Here is a 19628-nt window from a genome sequence, read left to right as displayed (position 1 = left end):
AGCCATCTCTCACCTTGGAAGCGAGTAACGCTGTCATACCGAGCATGACTTTGTATCGTCAAACCCAGATTTCAGCATCAAGGAATAGAAGCAGTTTGATATGCAGAGTGCACTCCAGTGTTCAAACACCTTTGTTCATAATAGTATGTGTGAACCTTTGGATGAATTTGCATGGCCTGTCTCACAGAAGAGGTTGGACTCAATTGCAGTACAGCACCCAGCAGCCCTGATGCTAGACCCTCCCTAGAAGCTGGGCCGGAGGTACCCTTGCAGCTCTCCATCCCTTTTGGGCAAGAAGACTTGATCAGGGATGTCCCACAGCTAAGACAGGGGCTTCAGAACCAGAAACCCAAAGATTCCCATCAGAAACTGACTGTGCCTCCAACTGGTTAAGCCCATGCCATGCACTAGCAGTCAACTGCTGTTTATGAGACAGTTGATAATGATAGAAAAAGACCTTATGATGTCTATAAATATACGCTATGTGCCTCTGCAACTAGGCCAATGAGAAACACTGCATGCATTATCCTGGCACTCCACCTGCCCAACATAGTTAAGCCACTATACAAGGAATTTCAAAAGGAACAGTTTAGAGGCACAAGATAACCCCCAACACGTCAATTTCTCTCATATTAAACCTTTTCCAACCACAACTGTCTATCAAGAGTCATCTACACACATGGCAATAGTGTAAGATAGTGTAAGCTATAGGACCTGATTCTAGGCCTGGTTTATGTTCTGAACTATGGAGAAAGTAGGGTGAGGTAACCATGAAAGTCCCATCCCTCCATGTCGTTGGATAGGAAACACTCAAGTGCCAGATTTGCCTAAGTATTTGCAGAGAGTCTGGGATCTTATTCCATACATACGCATCTCAGTAGGGGGTCTAACTGGGAGAAGTGGTCAATATCCAGTGGTCAATATCAGTATCTCCCATAGACTTAAATGGAAACTGCTCTCTACACAGAGCTGTGGGCTCTCTGATGGATCATCCAGTGGACACAGCTTTCTCCCTTTATATTACTATGTCTCTCCTCTTTGTTCCTTGCTGCCTGCTGTATTTTTTTCCTTCTTTTTCTGCTTTCCCGTCCTTGTCAAAAGCCATTTGTATCTGTGGGAATCGTACATGCCTGTGTGCATCATACTCACTGACACAAGTTCCTCTTGATGTGAACACATTTTCACCTCATGTGGCATCCAAAACACTTGCCTGAACTGTCAATCACTGAAACAAATCCCAGAATTGGCGGTGGTGATCATGAGTAACACCAAATAATAAAGATGGTGAAATTCTGGAATTCCCATGATCTGTTCACAGTGCGCATGTAGCACAGCTACATCCAGCTACAATCCCAACTAACTTGGGATTTAAGGTAACAATTCTCTACAAGCAATAGCAGTCAAAGCCCTTTAAAGTGTTAAAGTTCAGTAAAAACAACCGTGCATAACTTTTTTCTGCACTAAACCACTAAAAAATAATTTTAAATCTCCCTCCCCCAGTATCATCCCATGATTAATGTAGAAGAAAAAGAAGTTTGGAACTTGTTTTCCAGTTATTACGACAATAAAGCAAGAAATGAAAATGTTGGTCCCTCTTCAAGCACAATGAGGCCCTCCTGCAAACTAGATTTCTATTTCTATTTTTTTAAGACTGACTAATGAAAACACTCAAAACTGTTCAGTGCAGCCACTGAGTATCTGCAATTTTCTATAACCCTTTGTAATTTTATTTCTCAGCCGAACGCAGTAGGTAAGGCAGGCATTTCAGACTGCTCAGGAAACCCTGGCTGGAGCTGGAACATGGATGATGGGTGCTGAAAGATCTGATGCCCAGAAAATACCCTTCCCATCATTCAGAAACGCAGCAACTTTAGTCTCGGGGCTCGCTGCTGCAACCAACATAACAAGCACTAAAGGAAAAGGTGCCTAATAAAAGCGGTTTGAGCGAACTGTATTTTAATAAATGTAAATACACATTTTCCAATTAAGTGGCATCAGGTTTCCCTGTATTATTAAAATGTGATGAAACGAGGAGTGGCAGGCTGGAAACAAAGAGAAGGAAGCGGCCCTGGAACCAGTGTGCAATTAAGCAGTGGAGATCTCCACAGAAGTCTTTGTTGCTGCTGTGAGAGATTCCTTGGGTCCGAAAAACAACTAACTGCGCAGCTTGGTGGGTTAGAAGCTCTCCCTCTCACAGAGAGAAGTCTCTGCAGTGCCATTCTCCCACATGATGCCCCTTACTCTGAGACTCTGGGACTCCTAATGTTCCCACCACCCCAAACAACACCTTCCTTCACCCTGCACGACATGTGGTCTGGTGGGCATCCACCGGATGCATCTAGTCCAGCTGCACTACATCATTATTACAACAAACGCCTCCAGGCTTGAAGATTAGGGGCTACTGCTCTCCATGTGATCCCACCATTCCTCAAGAGAAGCAACCTCTATCCACGAGTCCACTGGCTGCTGAGTTCATCACATGAGCTCTTATCTGCTGTGCTCCCAGAATTCAGTAATATGTATCCAAAGACAAATCACAGCTGCCTCATCACTAGGAGGAAAAAGACTTATTGCCCCATGACCAGGGGCCATGGAGATCACATGAGGCGAAGGCTGGGAGAGACCTCCATCTGCAGCAGTGAACTGAGTCAACATCTCTTTTCCTGCATCTGTTACAGTGCCAAAGATAATGAAAAGGAGAGTGCAGAGTACAAAATAATTGGTTTGCATGTGCGCAGAGATACAAGGGGAAAACTAAACTGGATGACAGTCTAAAAAAATACACACTAAACAAAACTAACCTGAGCTACTAACTAGACACTCGAATGGGACTTTTCCATCTCCAGTGTCTATGATTCTGCTTTTTTTTTTTTTTTAAGGAAAATTAGGAACTGTATGTTCATTTTTCTTTCTAAGCTATACTTGAGGAATGATTAGGAACTGAAATGCAGGGATGAAAGTAAGCATTTCAGAGAACTCCTTTTGCACCTCCTGTGTATTTTGGCCTTAACATTAATGGAGGTGAATTACTGGCTTCCTCTTGTTCTTGGCAGCAAAAGAAACAACAGGTAATAATGATGAAAGTGTTATTACAAGAATAATATGTGGAATTGCAAAGAGATGCAGATCCATGGGTCTTTTCTTGTAGCAACTTGAATGCAGAGGAATAACAGCTAGACTTTGGGTTCTGGTCCAGCTGCTATTTATTTGACTTCTTCCTAATCCAGAGTAGGGATGCTATGAAATGGAAACCTTGCATCCCTCCAGGGCTAAGACCAGCTATTTCACTAAAAAGGCATGTAGCTTTAGGTAGGTTAATTTTCCTCCAGGTTTCCATACCTGGAAGAGGGTTTGATTTGTCAGCTGGTTGGAAGACAGGGAAAGGAGGGAGGATGACCTCCTTCTGCCTAAGTGCTGTGCTGGGGAGGGGCTCCTGTGGGCTTGCAGTGATAGGATACAATAGCAGCTGCATGGTGCTTCCCTATTGACATTACAGTTGCACAGGCTCAGCTAAAAAATAATCTCCTACCTCTGTCCCTAAATTGGAGAGAAAATTAGCTAATGTTTGCACAGAGCCTGAAAATACAAATTCATCACTATTATAATGACTTCCCAGAGATCCCTGGGAAGAGTACGCAAGTGAGCCCAAGCTAATGATAACAATGCTATTTTTGTATGGCACTTACTCTTTACAACTTATCCCTTGATAATACCATTTGAAAAGCCCCTTCCTTCCAGAAGTATGTATGCAACTGGAACTTAATTGTAATTTAATACTTTGCCAAGCTACACTACACACGCAGATACATTCCCACTGTACTTCGGAGTCAAGAGGTATTTAAGTGCAGGAGCACCACGGTGCCACTGCTCAAAGCAGCACGACTAAATACTGTTCTTGCAACAAGAAGTCTAAGCCCTCTTCATGCAGGCAATTTTCTAACAAGTAATGATTGCTGTACACCTGCTAATAAGGCTAAATGCTTTCATATAACAACGCTAGGCTGAGGGAGGTCACAGAGATTTCAAGCACAGAGAAGCATTCTCTCTCTCTGTGTCTCAACCCAGGCAAGGGAAAACCGTCAGAGCTGTCCCCACTATGCAGGGACACAGCTGATCTGGGAAGAGACCCAAGTCCTGGAATCGGCAGGAAACCTAAATTAAACCCTCGTTTCTAATCATATCTCTACGTGACCCGCCCTCCATTCTGGAAGCATCCCCGGTGGGAAACACAGCTGGGGAGTATTTTGGCTACGATGATGTCAGCCTGCTCCTGATAGGCTTCTCCGTAAGGTGCCACTGCTGGGTGAGACCCATGTGCCTGGCCCTGGATTTTTACAGGCTCAGCTTGCTTTCTGCCAGAGGATGGCACTCCACCCCCAGCAAAGGCATCCTTCCCAGCGCCCAGGCCTACAGCACATCGCCTGCATTGGCCAGTGAACGAGACATGACACAAGTGCTACCTGCTAAGCTGTACCTCTTCTGCTGGTGCAGGGACTGGTGGGCTGGCTGCAGGGAGAGACGCAGGAGTGAGATGAAAACTGCCAATGGAAGATTGCTACTTTTGAAAACTCATTATTCAAAGCACCAGGGCAAATTACAGTAACTGGTCCTGATCCCAGGACAGTTCTCCTCATCACAAAGACCAAAAGGCACCAAATTACAGTTGAGCAGTAGGGGGGTGAAAATATCACATCTTTATAGTGAAAGCACCAGAGGCCCAACTTCTATCAGCTGTGCAGATGCACGCACATACACGAACAAAACTACACAGGGAATCTGCATGCTAGATATGAGAAAGGGGATATGTCATATGTAGCAATTTACCATGTATGCACAACTGGGGAAGGACAGGCCACAGACTGGTGTCTGCTCCTCAGTACCATCACTGTTTTTCTTCTCCAAACTCAGCTTGAGGTGCTTTACTACATATGTCCACATCCAGCTCCTGAATCCCTCTCTCTCATTCTGGCTCTCCAGTGCTGAGGGTGCGGCAGTGAGATATAGATGTTGCAGTTTGCAGCACTCAAACCAAACGAAAAAGATTTGCAATGAGATTATTTAGACTGAGTACCTATAGGAAGCAAAATGCTATCTTGTACATCTGAACTGCTCCAGCCTCAATGCAACAGAATCTATGCTGCTCAGAAAACGGACAGCAGCAGCATGATGCTTTATGATCAATATGTATTAGTCCTCAACCTAAAAATACCTTTGGAAAGTTACAGGTTTTCCTTTCTACATTGCAAACCAATGAGAAACAAAAGTCAGAAGCACAGCACAGCCACGTAGATGGTTTTTCTTTCTGAATTTCCCTTGAACGCACGATTATGTAAGCTATGCAGTGTCTAAACCATCTGCAGCTGAAGCCTCCATAGAACTCTGTAGTGCATTTCAGTAACTTAGGTGTGCAATGGAGCCACTCCCAGGCAGTTCCAAGTTTTCAAGCCATAGAAATTCACTGCCTTGTGCCCTACCTATCTCTTAAGAGTAGGACCTGAGCTGAATCTAAGCTGAGCTTTCTAGTGTGGAAGGTAAAAATCACCTATCAAAATGCAAAATATATCCTCTCATACTGCTTATGCCATTTTATATTTTAATCAAAACCCATGTAATTCTTCTTGTGGGTTCTCCACTGTAAAAAAGACCTGGTTTACATCCAAGAGATTACAATTATCACCAGTGTGACCCTGGTGGCTCCCCCGGCATGGCAGAAGGCATGCGTTTTGGACCATAAGTTTGTATCATGGATGGATGTGGATGACAAAGAACCACCCCCGTGCAGATCCAAAGTGACTGAGATGTTCTGAAGAAAGCTGCACCTGGGGGAACACAGGGTGTACCCCAGTCCAACACCCCTACCCCACCATGCATTGCCATTACCTGTGCTCGATGCTCCCCAACTGCAAACTGTATCACGGCAATGCCTGGGCTATGGCTGTCTTCAATCCTCTCCACAGTGCTGGAGTCTATTTTCAGGTCATTGCTAATTTCCGCGCTCTGTATGAAGTCTTCTGTTTTCAAGTCCTCTACTTTCTTCAGCTCCCCATTGGCCAGCTGAATGATCGACCCCTTCATGAAGTAGGGGGGCAGCGTGGGGGGCGCGGCGGCAGGGGAAGCGATGGACTGCACCACAGGCAGGTGGATCTGTGCCTGCACCATGGTGGCCTGGTAGGCGGGCTGGGTGGTGAGGGGCTCCGCGCTGAAGTTCTCGCTCTTGGGGACGGCGGTGGTGACAAACGTGTGAGGCACTGCTGCAAACTGAGGAGACGACGTGACGATCGCAGGTGCGACTCCTGACGGCTCAACGTCCGCGCTGCCGACTGGTATCAGCAGGGACTGGGTGCCAGGGATCACGAGGTGCTGCGGCAGGCTGCCATGGTATCCAATGGCTTGCTGCTGACCACTCAGGTAGCCGATCACTGGTGGCTGGGTCCCGGCATAGAAGGCTGTTGCCGGCAGCCCGACGGGGAGTTGTTCGGAGGCGCTGTGGGTAGTCTGAATGACGGTGTGAGGGGACAACGTGGCCACTGCCTTCACCCCCTCGTGGCCCAGGGCCTGCTGCGGAGACAAAGCATAGGACCTGTGGGCTGGCTTTCCTAAGTGCAAGCTTCCCTTGTCGTTGAGGGCTGATGGAGAGGTCTCGCGGTTGGTGGCCTGCTGCACCTCCATGTCCGCTGTGGGTGTGCTGCTGTTGGGGACTACCATGACGGAGGCTCGGACACCTGATGAATCCCGCGTGCCGTACTCGGCAGGGCTCGAGTGGACCACCACGTGCCTGGTCTCGTAATGATGGGGAGCTGGTTTATTGCCTGCTTTGACTAGACCTATGTCGGTAGAGGGCGAAATGCCGTATCTCCGGCTCTTCTCAATCTCGCCGTTCAGTACCTCCTTGGCCTGCATCGCCTGCAGCCGGCTGCTCTCGGGCTTCTTGGGGGGATCCCTGGTGATGAAGTGGCCCCCCGAGTCGGTGTACTGCACCACTACTTGGGAGGAAGGGCCGAGCGTGAGGGTGTGTGGGATCACTGTCTGATGGGGGTGCAGAGGGACCGGGATGGTTGGAGGAGAGACATTTCTGACAGTGCCCTGGGAAGAGCTGGAAATATGGACGTACTGGTTCTGCTGGGTGGGTGGAGGAGACCCAGCGGCGATCAGTCCAGGCGTCCTGACCAGGTGCGGCTCAACTTTGTGCCCCTGCTGGCTTAAGCCGCTCATGCTGGCCAGTAAAGTGGAATAAGCCTCCAGCTGGGAGCGCTGGGATGGAGTGGTTGCAACGGCCGTGGCTGCCACGGCACCAGTTGCAGAATTGGCTGTTGGGGAAATCAGCTGCGAGGGGATGAATCCGGTGTACGACCCGCTGTACTGGGGCCCGACAAACTGGAAGGTGTGTTGCAGGTGCGTGTACTGCACGGGGGAAATGGGCGTCCCTGACTGGGAGAGGGCGGGCGAGTACACCGTGGGAAGGGTGGTGGAGGCTGGAACGGACCTGGGCGCGCTCGGCGGAGAATAGTCCAGCCCTGCAGACAGCGACTTGTGCAAACCCTGCTGCAAGCCTGCCTCCACCGAAGATGTCCCCCCAGGCCGGTGCCGGCTCCCCAGGCCGCCCTGGCTGCCGGGTGTGCTGGGGAGCCATGCTAGGTTATCCGCACGGTGGTTTTCGTTTGGCAGGACCGGCTTCACCTCCGAAGGCAGGCTGGTGGCAGGGATTTCTCGCTTCTTAGGTGGCAGGCATTCATTGCTCCGCTCTTGGTTGGATTTCATCTTTCGCCGTCCCCCCTCCACTGTGCTTGCTTCACTGTCTGGCTGGCTCTGATTTCAGTCTGATAAAAGGAAAGTCACATTTGATTTCTGCAAGGGATCCAGTGACTTCATGAGGAATCATCTCCCCGTGAGCACAATCCTCCGACAGCTCCTCTGGATTCTGCAACGAGAGGGCGGGCAAGGGAGGGGGGGAGTCACACTGTCAGCACTGAGAAATGAGAATGAATGAGCAGACACCCCGAAACAGCAAGTGAGAAAGAGAAAAACCTCAGGGAAAAAAGCCCCACAAACAGTAGGCATTGCCTCTCTCGTGTCAAGGAACAGTCGACAGCTGCGCTGTAAACAACAATAAAAAATCTTTAAAGCGATGGATACCTCTGCTAAAGCATCAGGAAAACAATTAAAGCTTTAGGCAGATCAGAAACTCTCTGGCCACAACTTGTTGCATTTAGCAAGGTTCACTTGCTGAATTTCCCAAGGTTCACTTTCTTCTTTCTCTCCCTGTCTCCAAGGTGCCTGGTTCACTCTTCCAGACTCTGCTTCTCCTGCAACGATATTGTCTTCACCCTGATGTGTCCTAAAAAGCATGGGAGCATGGCAAGGAGCCCTGAGGAACAGGCATGCGCTAAATATTTACGTTAGCAACAAGTAGCTGTTAGTGATGCAGAGGGAAGCTGGTGGATGACTCCTGAACCCCTCGAACCCCCGAGTCACCCACAGGGCGACTTCACATCACACTGGGCAGGGCTGCAGAGGCAGCAGCTGCCCCTGTCCCCCTCCACACCACTGCTCATTCAGGGGCACACGTGTCCTTCATCTACCAGCCTGGCAAAACACAATCTATTTACAGCAGCAGTCCAAAGCCAGAGATGGCTCTGAGCCAGGTTTTTAATGTGTGGGTTGGGTTTTCTTTCCCAGCGCTTTGAAATCCCCTTGCTACTGACACTTCACACACAGGGGCCCAGGCAGGACTGCAGTGGGAGAAGCCCCCTGCTGTGCACAGGTTAGCTGCAGCCAGGTGCTGACACCATCCGCATTTCTGGTGGGATATGATCCCTCTGTTTCGGATGATGTTTTTGACCATGGAGGCTGCAGGTACCATGCTCACAGCCACAGCCACATGTCCACATGCTGTGCAAACTCAGTCCTGTGGATGCCTCACCAGGAGCGCTTGGAAAAGCACATTTGGGTTTCCTGATCCAAACCAGGAGCCCTCACCACTGTAAAAGCTCACAATTTTATATCAATATGACTTTGCTATTGGAGCAAAACAGTTGCATTTTCTGCTTTGCATCACTTAATTCACCCAAAGGCAACAGAGTCCTCCTGACTCTTTTACTATCGGCTAAGGAAAATGCCTTAACTAAACCACATCACGCTTGGGAAGAAAGCAAAGAAGCTCACCATCTCCCCCTACCTTCCTGAAACCTACCTAGCCTTGTCCCATAGCAGGCTTTATGGAGAATGAAACTCTTCCCCAGCCCCTGTCCAGCCACCACTTGTTACGTACATTTCTGGCTGTTTTAAAAGGTGTGCAAGAATGGGTGCTGAGAAACTGCATACCCCACATGACCAGCATCCTAACAAGAAAAGCATGCATTACATGGAAGAAAAATGGGAGACAAAGAATTCAGAGTGGATGTGAAAGAAGGTGGAAATAGGATATAGCCTACTTTAAAGTGAATGCTGAGCAGCAGTAATAATACTTATCTTGTGGCAAGTAATATTCCTTTGGGGGATTTCTTTCCCTGCTGCCTTGCTTCTAATGAACAATAAGCCTGATGTTTATATGCGTATGCAGTACTTTGAAGACATACTAGGCTAAGATTAAACCTATCTTTGAGAGCCCTCTTAATGTTTATGGTCCTCCAAACTGCTGTAAGCCTGCAGGAAAAGGCCAAACCTTTTGATGCTTTGATACAATCAGTCTTAAGTTAATTATTCCATTGCTTAAATATTGATAAACAGTAATAAAACACCAACAGCCAAAGAGCTGGGGAGGGGGGTAGTAAAGCACTGTTTTGGGGTAGATTCTTGGCTTTGAGATGAGAGGGAGGAAAAAAGGGCTTGAGGCAGCTTCAAAAGAGCAAGAGCCAGTGATGTCTTGAGCATGGCACCCACCAAGCAGTGGCTCAGCACCGTTACCCAAACCTGCCCCAACCCGCCAGCACTGCCGCCTTGATGCTGCGACCATGGCTGGATGAGGGCAGCCAGAAGACAGGGTCCTTGCTGTATCAGCACAGGTCTTCCCCCTCCTCCTAACAGTTGCTCAGCGTGTCTTGGCAACAGCTAAAATTATTATATTACACATGACTTACAGATTTTTATTTTTAAGTTTGACTAAAAATAAAATCGCCGAGCTCACATTTGCGCAGTCATCCTTGGCTAACTTTAGCTCACTGTAGCCCTGGCTGCCCTGGGCAGTTGGCTTTGGCAGGTAAGTCAGCAGCTCCTGGCTGAGGCGGCTGCCTGGGGACACTGTGGGGGGACGCACTCAACGCAGGGCACTCGTCCTACTCCCCTTGCCACGGCCTCAGACCATCCTTCATTCTCACGTGGAGATGAACATGACCTGCAAAACCAGAGTTTAAAGACACTCCCATGGGGAAAAGTGGGGAGCAGAAGCCTGGCCTCTCAGCCTGAAACAGAGCAGGGAGCTTGTACATAGGGCCAAAAAGGACAGTCTTTTTTGTTGTCACAGATAAACCAGGCTCTTCAAAACTAGTTCCAAAAGTCTAAGGCATCTGGGTTCAGCTTCTCTGCGTCGTAAGTACTACTATAAAGCTCTGTGAATCATAGGATGGTTTGGGTTGGAAGGGACCTAAAAGATCATCCAGCTCCACCCCCTAGCAGGGAAACCTTCCGCTAGATCAGGTTGAAACCTGATGAAGTTTCACTCTGCAGGAGCTGAAGCAAAGGTTTTGTTCTGCTAAATAGCATCAAACCACTGAGTTTTAGGTAGCCTCCCAGTCAAAGCTAACATACTTAAAAGTATAAAATATAAAATATTTTGGGTTTGGGGTTTTCTTTTGGTGTGAATCTTTCATATGGGTGATTTCATCATCACCAGTAGCAAAAGAGCTGCCCAAAATCTCTGGAAGTGCACAGGGGGAATGAGCAAGCTTAATGGAGACAAGGGATGAGACAGCCACAGAGTGGTGCAGACTGCCCCACTTTTCCAACCCCAAGTACTTGATGGTGAGGCTCTGAACTCTAACACACACAGGAATGTATTTGCAAAAATGCAAATGTGCAGCATAAAACAGTCTACTTCTACTTCAAGACTTAAAAGTAAAGTGGTACACTTTCAGCATAATTCAAGTTCCAGCAATAGCAAAGATAAGACAGGACTGATTTTGCTCAGGGAGATGAGGGAGATGACCCAAACAGAGTGTCTCAAAGACAAAAGATGCAAGACCTGTTTAAACTCTTCTTTGCTGGCCTAGAAATATAAACGCCTGCCTTCTGCTGTGTGCTGCAGGGTTTGTTATTTGTACACTTCTCAATTTTGGATCAGGGTCATTTTTCTGACTCTCAAGATTTCCTTTCTCTGTAACTTCAGAGCTGCCGATCACGAGCGGCAAACACCAGGTAGTTGTTATGCTCCTGCCTTGTACGTGCATGTGTGTGCCACAGTGTGTGCGTGCGTGCGTTCACAAGCGTGTAATTATGGCTGGGAAGGTAAAGAGGACAAAGAGATCAGGGACAGCAGCTGGACTTTGGTATCTCTGGCAGCGAGTACACATGGAACATTGCTAAAGTGTCTGGACAGCCAGTGTCCGCTGGCAGACTGCCCACACTCAAATTCCTGGAAAGGCTTAAGGCAGAAAAATAATCACTTGGAGGAGTCACCATCTGGGCTTGCTCTGGTCCCACAGGGATTGCTCACTGGAGTTCAGGATGTGCATTTTTCATGCGAAAGTCCAACGTCTCTCTGTAAGGCACTTTAAACCTCACTATGTCTCCCAAACCAGTATTTTTCTATTTATTTCATCTAATAAATTTAAAACTCATGAGAAGAAACTGGCTTACAGCTTGAGGCACTGACTTCTTTTCTTTATCCAGGGTTCACTGCAGCAAAGGTAAAACCAGCAAAACAAGCCTCCAAACACACTGTGATCATACACTGCATCCCACCATCCAGGATTGAGTCTTGGGATGCAGAGAAGTTGAGGCCAGACTCACCAACCACAGCAGCACATGACTATGCAAATGGTGGGATTTTCACTGCCTTCAGAAATGAGGCACTTTCTGCAGTCCCATGATGTAGCTGATGTCATTTTAAGGTCTCTAAAACATCTCCAAAAATCTGGCCCCTCATCCTCTCTGGTCCTTGACCTTTCTGCAGTTGATAACAAGCTCACACCAACGTGTGACAACCAGGAGCATGAGCTGGGACCACCGGCTTGTTTGCCGTATTGCAGGGAGATGACACAAGAGGGACAGCCGTCAGCCTTCAGGAATATTCAGGCCAAACCAGTCATTTATTGTCAAAAGGCTCCTTTGATCCCAAATCCTAATAACACCCACATTATTAGGACTTTTCAACTTTCACCTTCCAGCTCCAGGTATGACCAGTAAATTCTCACATTTATCCCTGCAATAAAAAAAAAATGGGTCTTGCCTCTGTCAGACATAATTGCTCTGCTTGGCAAACAGACATCAACGCAATATTCAAAGAATACACAAAAAAAATAATCCTTTGAATTGAGCCTGACACAGGGCTCTTTATATCTGGGATGTTGCTGGGCAGAAGCAGCCATAAAGTCTGATGCTCCCGCCTCAAATTGCCCGCCCATCCTATCATGATAGGATGAGCGAGTAATTTTGGCAGTGCTGGAAATCAGTGGGAAGGGAGGGCACTTCATCCCACCTCTCCCCTCCCCTCCAAGAAGGCTGGCATCTTGCAGGATCAGATTCAGAGAGATTAAAAGAGACACATTGCAGAGGGCTCCACAGCTGCATTCTGGCTCTCAAATCTGTATGCCAGCTTTCCTCCCCGCTCTACACCCTGCCCGCTGCCAGCTACATATTCATAGTTGTAACTGCTATAGATTGCATTAGCCTTGCCATGTGCAGCTAGGCGCACGCCAACAATAGCTATAGGAGTTTATTGTCCAATCCGACCAATTTCACAGCTCTCTGGCAGATTTCCCAGGAGGGCGAACTGCAGAGATCCATTAATACAAAACATGAAAACCTCTAATAAAATTTGAAATTCTCCTTCCAAACCAAAAGGATCTTTGATCAATACTGCATCTGCAAGACAGATTGTCCACTGCAGCATTAGCTCATATTATACTTCTGGGAATCAGCCACAACAAATTGCTACAAGCTTCTGCAGAGCGAGCAGCTATTCTACACAACCCTCCTCTCCCCAGTCAGATCAGACAGCCTCCACGCAGTATGAAAAGCATATGATACAAGCAAACCTCAGCAAGCACATCACCAATGTGAGATGCCCAATGTCTTGACATTCCCATGAAATTTTATGATGCAAGTAAGTAGATACCAGAGTTGAGAAATGAAGATTTAATAGGAAAATCCAGTGTAAGATACCTTCGCAAAAGGATGGACAGATGATGGACAGTGATTTACCCAATAACATTCATGAATGCAGGCAATACAAACTGATTATTAGAAAGCTACTCCAGTGGTTATCTATCCATTTCTGCTACTTAGCTCCTGAATTTTGAGGATAAGAGATCTGCATGTTTTAAGCAAGGCCCAAGTCTCCTGTAGTCCTGTTTTACTACAGTTACACTGTGGTTGGGTACATAGTTATTTTGCGTGGTAGGTGCTGGTGAGCTGCACAAGAATATTGTGTTAGTTTTAGCTTCAGTTTTAGCCAAGCTAACTGCTGAATGAAGAGTTGGAATTAACTTCCAGAAGTTTGCAGGTTTCTTCCATCAATTCACCTGGGTGCCATCACCTAGTTCTGCAAAAGGACAGATGCTCACATTTTCAGCACCTGTAAAAGCCACGCCACGCTCCTCTTCCAGCATGCTTTGCAGAGAGGTGGTACCACAGAGCACGGCACAAGATGCCAGGCAGGCAGGCTGGAAGCAAGGAAGCATTTGCTCCAAGAGCCACAAGCCAATCCCACGGCAGGGCTGCTGTCAGAGGGCTGGGTGCATCAACTGTCCTGCTGCCCTCCCAGCCCACCCAGTGGGCAGCATCCTTGCTCACTGGCACAGAGTTTCTCTGCCTTGCAGTGCCAAACCCAGGTGCTCAAATATCACAGTCAGGCCCCCAAAATACAAGACATGGGTTTACAAATAGATGATTTCTTAAAATGATAATGGCAGAGGTTGTTTGCTTTTTTATTTTTTTTTGCTTTTAACTTGCCCTTCTGCTGGGTGAGGCTGTTCAGGCTCTAAGTTTCTAGCTTTTCCCTGCAACCCAAAAGACCAGAAACTTACTATTTTAGCTGAAAGTGGAATTTCCCATCTCATCATTTGACACCAGGCGTCAGATATCTAGAGACTAGTGATAAAAATGCAAGAGCTGACAGTGCTGATTACAGTGAAATTTCTTTGAGGGTGAAGTGCTGGACTTGAGAGCCCTCTGCCCCTATGGAGGAAGAGGGAGAAAGATCTATCTGCTAAGTAAGGGTCTGAGCCCTGGGGCAAAGCCATGTGAGTGCACATAACTCAATGAACAGCTTTCTGTCTCAGTTGCACAGCAGAAAGTGCACTCGGCTGACCCTAGAGAAGCGTCTCCATCTGCAGCCACAAAGGAAAGATCTGGGGCTGCTTGGGCTTGGGGTTTCAGCTCAGGCTGACTGTGAGCTGCATGGTCTTGCAGGCAGAACTGACCCAGGTGTGACACTGGAGCATGTTACAACAGCACAACATTTTACCATCACACTGCCCTGAAGCCTTTAAAACCTGACAGAGGTCTGCCAAACCTCTCCAAAGCCCTGCTCCTGAAGCCTTGAAGGTGGCTGTGCCAGGTCATGAGGGCCACCAACCCAAGATGCTCAGGAAGGCATCATCCCTCTTCACATACCCCAGTGCCTTTGGTGGCAGCATGGAATTCATGGAGCAAACACACATATTTTAAAGCACTCCTTCACCCTCACCTACACCTGGATGGAAAGGCAGATCCCACCTATGCTGCTCCACAAGTGGCCGGATGCAGCATCTGACCTTTTATCTCCCACACCGCACTGACTGCTGCCAGCATAGGATGGCAGCTTTACTGGACTCCTTTGCCTGACAATGCACAGTGACACCCTTTACTCTTACACCCATCCCCTAGAAGTGCTTCTGCAGTTAAATGAGTGAATAGAGCTCATTTATAAACAAGTATAATACTGAACTTACTTTGTTGATGTTTTTCATTTATCTAAAATGTGCCCAGCTACAATGGGAGCTGCCTACACAATTTTCCATTGAAAATTTCACGAGTGACTATAAACGTAGCGACACCCACTCGCCGCTCATTTTAACTTGTGACAGAAACTGTCATGCCTGTATGAACACATTTGCACCACAGATATGTCACACAGGTCTCCTTCCATGTGTCTGGAAATGCTCGCTAACGTTCTCTCCTTCTTCGGCAAAGCAAATCAGAGAGACGCCTGGCTTCGCTGCCAAGAGACATGAATAAGACCCCCATGAAAAACTACAGAAACCGGGGGTGTTTCACCCCTTTGAAGATCCAGCCAGTAACACCAGCAACCAGCAGCCAACTTGGAGAAGCCATTTTACCGATAAGCACAGGCGCTCATGGGGAGGAACGTACCTTCCAGCCTGGCTGATAAGGGGATGGTGTGAGATCACAGCTTTAGGAGCAGATTCGGAAAGGTCAGCTGCATGCTCAGGGCCTTTCCTTCAAGTTAACCCTGCAGACTGCTTCTCTGGTAGATTCCACATGCTAGCAAATTAGACTATAATTAGTCCATCTGTAAAGTGTGAATGGTGAACTGTCATTAAATTCCCTCGAAATGGATTCCAACACCTTGCCTTTTCTCAGGCTTCATTCAGCAAAGCTTTAACTTACAGAGATTTTGCATGAGCCCTTGCTCATAGCCCCAGCACACACTCGGTGACCTCCCGAATCAGGATCAGTTACCGTCACCACTGACAGGATTAGAATGCCAGCAGCTCACCCTGGCCTTGAGGCATGCAGCACGTTCCCTCAGTGCTGCAGAAGGCTGAGTGAACCTTCAACACTTTCTCTTCCCCCTAAACCACCCCTCTAGTCTTTCTCTAATTCATTTTTTTCTTCTTCATTCAGGGTCACTGGGTGTGCCCTGCAGCACTGCCCACGCATCCTGCGTAGACCCTCAAATCAGCTGTCTCAACACAGGCAACAGCTCAGGGGTCAGTGCTGGTATTAATGCATGTGGGCAAAAAAACCCCAGACCAACTCTTCTGCACCCCCTCTCCCCATAAAATGCCTGCCCTGACTCTGCAGCCCACAAAACCAACTGAAAAGTTACTCTTCCTGACTCAACATTGTACGGAGCCTCCCTCCTGCTTCACAGGAAGAGTGGCAGACAGACAGAACAGGCACAGAAGTGAAATCCATCACCAGTGTCACTTGACTGAGGCCAGCACGGCCAGGGTGAGATTGCCCCAGCTGTTCTATATGACCATGCAACACAGAAAACTATTAAAAGAAAATGAATTAATACAACTTTATAACAACATAGCAGGCTCTGCAGTCACAGGCTCCAGTTGCAATTAAAAAACCCACCAGTTCCAACTGAAGATGCAAATCATCAGCATTGCTTTCAAGCAGGGAACGTTGACAAATGAAGGCGGTGTGTTAACAGGCAGTGCCAGTACTCTTAATTTAAGTATGTGAGAAACAAAGGTATGTACCATCCAGGGCTGCCAGAAAGAACTTGCTTTAAACAGGAATCAAAAAGAACTGGGTTTAAAAATTACTTTTCTTACAAAAAAAAGAGATAGAAGAAAACCTTTTGCTCACTTTCTCCCAGCCAACTGAAGAAGGAACAAGAAAACAAGAATCACACAGCTCCCATAAAGGTTATTTATACAGGAGTTTTAAACTCCGGAACTAAAAGCATTCCTCCACTGCACATGGGGGTACAGAGAATTGCAGCTTGGAAATCCGATTGGACCTTTTGTAAAAGCCACTGAGGCACGAACATGCTTTCTCACCACTGCAATCACTTCTGTGAAAGCATCTTACCCATCTGCCACTGGAAATCCACGGCGCAGAGACAAGTGACTCCCCGACACCAGTGAAATGGACAAAAGGATGACTAGCTACCTGCAGCTGGTTTCAATCGAAAAGCTGAGTAATTATTGCAGCCCTCTCCTGTGGCTCATATGGAGCGCAGCATGGAGCTGTAAAGCGTTATGCAAGTCTAATGTGCTGCCAGATCTCCTAGAGCAGGCAGCAGCCAAGTCGCTCCCTCCCACCATTGGCTCAGCTTCATTAACTTAATCAGGTATTCATTCATTCATTCACTCATTCAAAAAAAAAAAAAAACTACAAAAATTACACTAAACCTGGCAAATAGCCAGTGCCATGCACGCAAGGAGCATGCTCGCATCAGCCACCGGGGCTGGAAGGGAAAGGGCAATCTCACAGCCCTCAAGCTTTGAGAGGGGCATTGGCTTAGCATGCAGCCCTGGCACACACACCTTTGCCACAATCTCCCCAAAAGCATGGAGGGAGCTGTGGTGGGGGCAGACACCGGTGGTGGGGACTGTGGAATCGAGAGCAGCCCTCTGTCAGCACAGCCAGCAAGCAGCACAGTAGAGTACTTCCCCAGAGCAATGGATTGATTAGTTAATTTGATTGTTCATGTGGAAAAAAAATGGAATTTTGGCAGGATCAACTCAATTCATTTTCATGGAATCAGAGAATCATGGAACAGTTTGGGCTGGAAGGGACCTTCAACGGTAATCTAGTCCAACCCCCCTGCAATGAGCTGCGACATCTTCAACAAGATCAGGTTGCCCAGAACCACGTCCAGCCTGGCCTTGAATGTCTCAAGGGATGGCACGTCCACCACCTCTCTGGGTAACCTGTTCCAGTGTTTTACCACCCTCACTGTAAAAAATATTTTCCCCATATCCAGCCTGAATCTCCGCTCTCTTAGTTTAAAACCATCACCCCTCATCCTATTGCAACAGGCCCTGGTAAGAAGTCCCTCCCCATCTTTTTTATAGGCCCCTTTTAAGTACTGAAAGGCAGCAATAAGGTCTCCCTGAAGTCTTCTCTTCTCCAGGCTGAACAACCAAACATTCTCAGCCTTTCCTCATAGGAGAGGTGCTCCATCCCTCTGATCATTACTATGACCCTCCTCTGGATCCTCTCCAACAGGTCTATGTCTCTACTATACTAAGGACTAGTTGGATGCAGTCCTCCAGGTGGAGTCTCATCAGAGCAGAGTAGCGGGGCAGAATCAATTTTGCTGTAAGATTGCTACCCTTCCTTTTGCACATACCGCATATGTGGCACAGTTCCCTCCAGACCGAAGGGAACAATGCAGAATGGAGAGAAAAGGATGGAGGGATTAAATAGAAAAAAGAGAGGAAGCATCACACAACCAATGTTAAGAGCAATTGGTAATGGAAATCTCTGTTTGACCTCTGTACCTGTGAACATAAGACTTCCTACAGGCTTGTAGCATTCAAGCATCAAATAGAGTCCCTTTCCTTGCACAGCTTTTGTGCTTGTTTTTCTTAGTCTTTACATGTAAGTTTGCAAAGAATGTTATTACTTCCCTCTAGCTGTCATCAGAATGACTTTCACTGCATTTTTTTTCAGCAAGCTACAAGAAGGCTGCTTTATTGACTATTCCAAAAAGCAGGCCTTGAGAGTCAGCTCTGACTTTACTGTAAAGAGTTTCATGCAGTGAACCAGGGTGGGCATTAAGGAAAGAGGAGAGGTGCTACATTTCCCACAGCGGAAGCTGAGCAACAGTGTGAAAACAGTCAGCATCTCTTCCCCTTATTTCACTCTGCCCTGTGCGAAAAAGCACCAGATGGCAGGTTACTCTGAGGAAGTCCGTAAGAGTAACAAGGAAATACAAAGCACTGAGACTATTTCAAAATAGTGTGGATTATGGTTAGACAATGAAAATGATACACCCTGGTGCAAATCTTCAGCCACAGACCTGGCTGACATGGCCACAGTCAGATGTCACAACCCTCCACCTTCTGATATCATGGAGAGCACATATCTTCTCTGCAAGAAATTCAACTGCCTCTTCTCTATCTAGCCTCCAAGTTGCTATTTTTCTTCAGGCAAAAAAAATAAACCCAGGTCTTCTATGGTCACTGTCCCAAACCAGGACACAAACAGCAAATCAAAGACTTTCAAAAATTGTTATTAATGTAAGAACAACATTTAGGTAAAGGTCTGCAGTTCAAATGTGCTTTGTAAAAGCACATAAAAGACCCCAAACCAACACCCGTAACGCTCACCATGCAACAGAAGCCCGTGTTTAACTCCTGGGCCTTGTCTTGAATTTCTCTGTAGATGGATGTACTGAAGAGCACCTAAGTACATAAGTACCTAAGCAAACACACAGCTTCAGGGGGATCAGCTGTCAATACACCTAAGGGCCTGTAAGGGCCACAAGTGAACATAGTTACCTATTGCAGCTCATCAGTGAATGAACAGTGAAGTACGGCTGAACACTGCTTCTTTGACTGCTACATGACAGTGCATAGGATTTGCTGACTAGGAAAGAAAACCTTCTCCAGATGCTTTTATTGCATTAAAATAATTTTAAAAGCACATGAAATGAAAAGGGGTCTGAAGCAACATGTTTCTTAGTCCTTGGCCTAATGCACTCCAAAGTATGTAGGACATCAGCCAAGCAGCCTTGAAGTACTCTACACTCGAGTCAGCCTCCTTGAAACAGAAGTTCAATC

General features: G+C 47.2%; 1 protein-coding gene across 6 annotated transcripts in view; it reads right to left on the bottom strand.

Annotated features, from left to right (window-relative positions):
• Positions 1 to 19628, bottom strand: part of ATXN1 (ataxin 1) — a 227068-nt gene that overhangs the window by 10011 nt on the left and 197429 nt on the right. For all 6 annotated transcript variants that reach the window (XM_062617959.1, XM_062617960.1, XM_062617958.1 and 3 more), the window contains one exon: positions 5881 to 7918. In XM_062617959.1, the coding sequence (XP_062473943.1) occupies positions 5881 to 7758 (1878 nt within the window). In that variant the 5' untranslated portion in view covers positions 7759 to 7918. The remainder of the gene's footprint in view (positions 1 to 5880; positions 7919 to 19628) is intronic.

This window comes from Pezoporus occidentalis, unplaced genomic scaffold, assembly GCF_034315485.1.
Source record: "Pezoporus occidentalis ecotype Australia unplaced genomic scaffold, CSIRO_AGI_Poc_V1 ctg2, whole genome shotgun sequence".
In the NCBI taxonomy this organism is placed as follows: Eukaryota; Metazoa; Chordata; class Aves; order Psittaciformes; family Psittacidae; genus Pezoporus; species Pezoporus occidentalis.
Note: the sequence above shows the minus strand (reverse complement) of the source record. Positions and strands in the feature narration are given on the sequence as shown.